The 7,379-nt window shown below is 46.8% G+C and overlaps 1 protein-coding gene across 2 annotated transcripts in view; it reads left to right on the top strand.

The window, feature by feature from the left end:
• Positions 1-7,379, top strand: part of RBM17 (RNA binding motif protein 17) — a 21,654-nt gene that overhangs the window by 298 nt on the left and 13,977 nt on the right. Inside the window, exons 2-3 of one of the 2 annotated variants that reach the window (XM_019543758.1) lie at positions 4,236-4,376; positions 5,498-5,614. In XM_019543758.1, the coding sequence (XP_019399303.1) occupies positions 4,254-4,376; positions 5,498-5,614 (240 nt within the window). In that variant the 5' untranslated portion in view covers positions 4,236-4,253. Of the gene's footprint in view, positions 1-4,235; positions 4,383-5,497; positions 5,615-7,379 lie in introns of both variants that reach the window. The other variant, XM_019543757.1, reaches the window with a different exon arrangement.

The raw sequence follows: 7,379 nt of genomic DNA, 5'->3' as shown, positions 1-7,379 counted from the left end.
AGGGGCTCAGGCGTCCTATGGGGGGCATCCCATTGAGGGGGAGGGGCGTCCCATCGTGGGGGGTCCCATTGGGGAGAGGGGGTTCCATTAGGAGGGAGGGGCAGCCCCATTGTGGGGAAGGGGGCTGCGGGGGGTTGGGCTGTGGGCCAGGAGTCGCAGGTCCGGAAGCCCGCTGGCACCTGGGACTCGCTGTGGGGGTCGTTGGCCTGGTGGGGTTTGCTCTGCCGGGCACTCTTTTTGCACCCGGCGTCGTCCCCGTTTGGTTATTTTGTCTTGTGCGTGCTGTTGATGCAGAGCTCGTAGCTCCTAGTGACTCGGTAACGCTGCGTGGCGAGCAGGCGCTCCCTGGGGCGTTGCCGCGAGGCCTGCGTTGGGCGGGGGCAGCGCAGGGTGAAGGGGACGGTGGAGACGTGCTGGTTGCGAGCAGGGAAGAATCTGCTGGGCCAGAGGCTGCGAGAGGAGAGGCAGGAAGAGTCACCAGGACCAGTGACATGGTCTCCTCTGGGGACGCGGTGGCCGTGCTGGGTCCCTCTGCAGGAATGTCCAGAAGAAATGGTCCGCACCTTTTTGGTTACGTGCTCCCCATCTGTAGCCCCATCGAGCCCCAGGATCTCCTGGTCAGCCTCCTCCTGGCCCTAGCCAAGCGCGAGTCTCTCTGACCAGGAAGGAGGCTCCGGCCGGGGGACCCGTGGGGCTGCTTTCTTGTCCCTGAACGGTGTCACTGGGCAGTGTCCGCTGGCTCCTTGGACTTGTTTGAGGGCCGCCCAGTGTGCTCTGCTTGGTGTCTCCCCTCTGTGCACCCATCTTGGACCTCCATTCCCATCCATTTCAGTTATCATTTGTCCCAAGCAATTAGTTATCCCTCCTGTTTAAGGGAGGTGAATAGTTTATTTGGTAGGCACTGCCCCACGATTCTTGTAAGGCAGCACATAGAAAGCTTGGCTAGAGCCAGGCCTGTTTGCTGGCCAGGGAAGCTGTCGGGAACTGCTGGGCCCCTTTTCTGTTTCTGGTTCAACTAACGTCTGCAGGCAGTTTCATCGGGCAGCATCCCCTTGGACTCATTTTGGGGCCAGTGGCTGCTAAGTATGCATCCACTGATTCCTTGGGACAACTTATAATGAGAACGGGGACAGGAGTGAGGGTCAGGGTTGGATAACAAGAGCTCCAAGGATGGGGGACACCGAGCAGAGCTCATCAGCCAGCTCCCACTTGCCCTCGAACACATGTAAGGAGTCAGTAGATGCCATCCGGTGAAAGTGCCTGCAGATGAGATTAGATAAGGGACAGGAAGATGGCCCCGGAGTCCCTGTTGATACCCCCAGCCTCCTTCCTGGACAGGCCTGTTTGACACGTTTTGTGGACGTGGGCTTTAGGCCCACAAAGCAACAGTTAGTGCCCTTGCTAATAGAGGGGGCAGTTGGATACATGTCACTTGACGACATAAGACAAAAGGCAAAGCAGGGATGGGAGTGAAGGTTGTAGGTTAAAAATGAGTGCACTGAGGAGGACATGGAGCAGAGCATGAATCGGACAGTGCCTGCTGGCCCTCGAATGAGTCCAAGGAGCTAGTGGTGAATGGACCAGTGAAACTCTGCCCAGAGATGTAAATGGATGAGGGGCAGGAAACTGGCTGCATGGTCCCTGGGTGTTTTCCCAGCCAGAGCCTTCTTCCTGGTCAGATAGATTGCTAGTTTGGCTAAAGGCAGGAGGAGGTTGACCAGGAGGTCCTGGGACTTGATGGGGCTGTGGATAGGGAGAGCATAAGTGAAAAGATGCAGGAGTAGTGTAGCTAGAACTTCAGCAGGAAGTCCTGGAGGGGGCTGCTGCCTGGCACTCTTTAGGCAAGCATGTGCCAGGGTCTCCCTCTGATCGCAGAAGGGGCAGGAGCTGGAGGCATCCATAAACTGCTCCAGATACACACCCATAGCAATCACTCTGTGGAGGAGCCAGCAGCTGAGGGCCCCTGGAGGTTCGTGGGATCAGGGTGGAATATAAACTTGTCCAGCAGGCCGGGAGAAGTAGGAAGTTCTGATTAGTAACAGGAGGAGCCAGCTTTAAAATAGTTGTATATATATTTGTATATATTTATCTTCTTCTTCTTCTTCTCCCCCTCCACCCTTGCTTGTCCTGTCTAAACAGGGTTGGTTTTGCAGATCCTGGCTCTCCACTGGCTTCAGTCATACATATTTTTTTCTTCCAACTCCTCTCATGTTCTTCTGCACTATAGCTCTATCTCATCTTTGGCCTTCTTCTTCCCCTTCTCCCTGCTAGGTAGCACCATTCTGATAACTTTATTCCCACATATTCTTCTGGACTCATTTGAACATGCCCATACCATGCCAGTCTTCTCTCTTGTACTTTCTTAGATGCTTCCACTACCTTTACCGACCCTCTGATGTAAGTATTCTTCACTTTATCCATCTTTGTCACTCCACCCATCCGTCTGCGCAGTCTCATCTATTTAGTCGTCTTTCTTGTGTTTTCTTCGTGGGCTGTCTCCACTCTGTACAGTAGTGCTGGACACACGGACGTCTTGTAGACTTTCCCTTTCAGCTCCACTGATACTCTCCTGTCACATAATATTCTCGTCACCAATTTCCAGTTTGTCCACCCTGCTGTTATTCAGTGGTTCAACTCTGCATCTAACCTTGATGAACAGTTGACCTCACATACTTGAACTTGTTAACTTCTCGAACGTGTTTCTCATTGATTATTGCATTTCCAACATCAGGTACCTCAGAGAAATCACAGTAAATATATTCTGTTTTGGATCAACTCATCTTCATTCCTCTTCCATCTAGCACTGCTTTCCATTGGTCCAAACCAGCTTGCACTTCCTCTAAACTCTCTGCACAAATGACCATGTTGTCCACAAACATCATGTTCCAGGGTGGTCTCCTTCTTATTTGTTCAGTAAACTCATCCATCGTGACTGCAGATAGGAATGGGCTCAAAGCTGACCCTTGACGAATGCCCATCTTCACCTCAAAACTCTGTCTCTCTCAAACTGCTCCTTACTTTCGTTGTACATTTGCAATAGATGTCCTCAGTGGTTCTGCCATATTTCTTTGGCACATCCTTAACTTTCAGACATTTCATGTTTCCTCCCTGGATATGTGAACATAGGCTTTCTCCAGGTCAATGAAAATGAAATGGATATCTTTACAACTTTACATGATTCCGCCATCATTTGTCTTATTGCAAAACCTGGATCCATAGTACTTTTCCCTGGCATGAATCTGTATTAGCCTTGCCCAGTGACCACGTCAGTCCTTACCCGATTCTCCACCACTCTTTTCCATGCTTTTAAAGTGTAAGACATCAGTTTGACTCCCCAGTATTTGCCACGGTCCTGGATGTCACCTTTCTGCTTGAGTATTGGAACCAACACACTCCCTCTCCATTCATTTAGCATCTTCTCTGTTTCAAATATCACTTTAAATGCCAACTCTGCCATGGATGAGCAATTCTGCCCATCCAGTGCTGGTCCCAGACTCAGATAAAGGAGGAGGGTTTAGCATCAGGAAGGGCATCCGCCTATAAAAACCTCTTCCAAATTATCATGATGCAGATCTGTACATATATTTATATATCTATATCTATATTTATCCATAGATCAATTGATCTATCAATCTATCTGCCTGTATATGTGTATATGTATGTATGTATGTATGATAGATAAAATAAACCAAAATCATGGGGGTCGTGGAGACTTTATTAGGTGAGGGCTGTGTCACATAGGTCAGACTAGATGACTGTTGTGGTGCCTTTTTGCACTAGGGTAGAAAAGGGAAAAAAAATAGTACATACATTGCTGTTGTCATTTATTATATGCTGCTCTGAGCCTTTCTTGATAGAGTGGGATATAAATCTAAATAATCTAAATTTTAATAATAATAATTGGTTCAAACAGTAATTATATAGATCTTTCATATCATATATCATTGTTTCTGTTGTTGCTGGTTTTATTATTTAGATTCATACCCTCTATCCAACTGCTATTGTCCAGAAAAAAAGGGGTTTTTTGAGCCTGAAGTGTGATATTTTTCCAGCATTTGTCCTAGTTCTAGGAAGGGCTACTTTTCTTTAGGTTTTGAAAATTAGTATTGATTTCTTTTAAAAAGCAAGAAGAGGTGACATAAATAAGTATCCAGACAACAATAAATCCATTTAGCTAATGAACATTGATTGTACATTACAGGAATTACATTAACTCTAATCTTTTTAATTTTCAGCTTTAAATTGAAAAGAAAATGTCACTTTATGACGACCTGGGAGTTGAGACCAGCGACTCAAAAACAGAAGGCTGGTCCAAAAATTTCAAACTGCTACAGTCCCAGCTGCAAGTGAAGAAGGCAGCTCTTACGCAAGCAAAGGTACAGGTACCGCTGCTCTTGATGACTTATTATGAATACTTTTTAGTTTGGTTGTTTGGGGGTGGGGGGTTTCCCCTCCCTAAAATATTGCCCTCTCTAGGTAGAATTTTGCTTGTACAGTGTACACCAATGCGGTTGATAACCCTTATAGCTGTTTGCCCACGTTGTCAGGATTTGTATGTTTGTTATTGAGCGTTTCTGGTAAAAGGGAACACAGTGAAGTGTGTGTCTGGCAGGGAGATTCTTTCTATCACACAAAGTAGAAGTAATGTGTATAGTATAACTGTGGATTCCTTAAACAGCAGATTTCAGTACTGGCTTGGAGCCCAAAATTGATGTTGAAGGTAGGATTAGGTAAACACTTCCTATAGGTAAATGGAGTTAATAGGGAAGATGGTGGCTGTCTTTCATAATTTTTGGTACTGACCTGCTTGCATCATTTCATGCTTTATGTTTTGAAGTCTTCCTTACACTGCAGTGACTTCTGGCAGTACTGGTCAAATTAGAAATTGATACAGAAAATATTTCCAGTAGGCTCAAATGGAGGCAGATTTGAGGAGAGGCTAACGAGCAAGTTTATACCAGGCTGTCTTTTCGTCTATGTTTGTTACACTAGGCCTTTATCACTCTTAATTCTGTACTCAGTGTTGTTTCATATAGTCCAGTCACAGCTTGGTGCTTTCGGTCTCTGTAGGATTCTGCTCCCATAAAAATCAGTGCCAGAACCCCTTCTTGATTTCAGTGGGGGTAGCAATAAGCCCTGGAAGAATGCATAGTACAAGGGGTCTATATTTTTTTACTTGGGTCTGAGCCTAGAGTTTACTGAATATAGACATAGCACTATCTTGAACACTGTACCATAGGTGCACAAATATGATATTAAAATATACAACTGCAACTAGATCCAGCTCTATTAGAAATATTGAGGAAGACTTGCTAGTAAACACAAGACAAGTGGTATGGGAGGTCTGTGGGCAAGGATTGGGACCTGAGATGGATTTCATCCACTTCTTTATTTTCTTAAAATTAGAACACTCCTATTCTGAGAGATTGAGCAAATCACCGTTTAGAAAAAAGAGCCTATTGCCTTCCTCAGATATTCTGTATTTCTGTGCTTCTAGAGTCAGAGAACAAAACAGACAACAGTGCTTGCTCCAGTGATAGACCTGAAGCGAGGAAACTCTTCTGATGAGAGGCAAATAGTGGACACGCCACCCCATGTGGCACCAGGGCTAAAGGTAAGCTCACTCCATTTCATAGATCCAGCAGTTGGCATCTGATTCTGAGCTCTGATTCTCCTTCACCATCTGGAATAGTTTGCATTTTCCTTCCTCAGTAATGTTGTTCTATGGGTAAAAGTGCCTTTATTTATTGGTGTTTCTTGTTCAGGTTTGTTTTCACCAATGAAAATTCCAGCTTAAACATACATTGTTTATCTGTTCATTAAAGTACAATTCTGCATGCATATAGTGCCTTTATTCTGGAAAGCTCAAAGCACTTCATAGACTGAGAATTCTGAGAGGGAGATACATGAGTAGCAATTGCATTTTGATCCTACCAACCTTAGAAAAAGATGGGTATAACAACCAGAAAAAAAATAAAAAAGGTCTTTCTATTCTTACAATGATGGGGTTTCTTAATTAAGCTGTTTGGGTTATCTCTTCTGAAGTAAATACTACTTCCTGCTAATGTATGAAAGTTGATTGTTGCCTTACTACTGTATTTACTTGGATCTTAGATGACCCTTAGTTCAAGGCTAAATTCTATACATGGAACATTTGTAAATTTGTTATAGTTTTCTATGTGTAGAATCTAATTATTTAGGGGTTGTCTTTAATTCATCTCTCTACCATTGCAGGGGGGCAGGCAGTGTAGAGGCAGTTGGTGTGGGGAGGTCAAGCAGCTTGCCCCCTGCTTGTGTCCGCCACCTCTGCTCCCTCCCTACTTCCAAGCTCCCCCCCAGCGGCCTCTGCTATTCTAGCCTGGGACACTGAACATGGCTCCTGTAGCAGCTGTGTGGGCTGCATGCCATTGCTGTGGAGCTGGTCTGGAGCTGTGTTCAGTGCCCCAGGCAAGAACAGGAACAGAACCTGCTGGGGCATATCAATGGTAAGTAGGGAAGGGATGGTGGAGGAACAGAGGCTTTGTTGGGGTGGTGGGAGATGGAGGAAGAGGCTGCAGTGGGGAGGTGGCAAGGGGGATGGGCAGAAACTGCTGCTATGGCCCTGACCCCAGATAAGGGCTGAAGCCCAAGCTACAGCAGTCATTTGCCCTTTACCACCCTTGCGCTCTATATTAAGGAGGAATACACATCCTCATTAATTAGCAAGGAGCCAGGGGAGGGGCACTCTGAAGTGCTTTGGGTTAGAGTACAAGGCAGTCGAAGGGAAAGGGACTTAATGGTGGGAGTCTACTTCAGACCTCCCAACCAGGGGGAAGAGCTTGACCAGGAATTGTTGGGTCAGCTCACAGAGGTAGTGAAGGCTAAGGATGTGGTTGTCATGGGGGACCTGAATTTCCTGGACATCTGCTGGGAAGAGCAGTCAGCCAGGTCTGACCGCTCACATAGGTTCTTAGCCAGAATGCAGGACCTCCATCTAACCCAGGAGGTGCACAACCCCACCAGGGGGGACGCCTTGTTGGACCTGGTGCTGGCCATGGGTGATGACCTGGTGAGGGGGCTGCGAGTGCTCTACCACCTGGGCGACAGCAATCATTACCTGCTGGAATTCACCATCCAGCGCAAGGTGGCAAATGCATGCAGTAAGGCAGCGGCCCTAGATTTTAGGAGGGCAGACTTCAACGAGCTAAGGAGGATAGTTGGAGAAGTGCTGAGGTCCCGCGGGGGAGGGGAGCCAGGTGTCCAAGGAGAGTGGTCACTCCTTAAGGAGACGATCCTCCAAGCCCAAAGGAAGGTAATCCCAAAGGGAGCAGGAGAGCACACAAGCCTCTGTGGCTCACCAAAAGAATCTGGGAATGTCTCCTTGCTAAAAAGGAGGCTTA

Source organism: Crocodylus porosus, unplaced genomic scaffold (assembly GCF_001723895.1).
Source record: "Crocodylus porosus isolate Cpor-Errol unplaced genomic scaffold, CroPor_comp1, whole genome shotgun sequence".
Lineage (NCBI taxonomy): Eukaryota > Metazoa > Chordata > Crocodylia > Crocodylidae > Crocodylus > Crocodylus porosus.
Note: the sequence above shows the minus strand (reverse complement) of the source record. Positions and strands in the feature narration are given on the sequence as shown.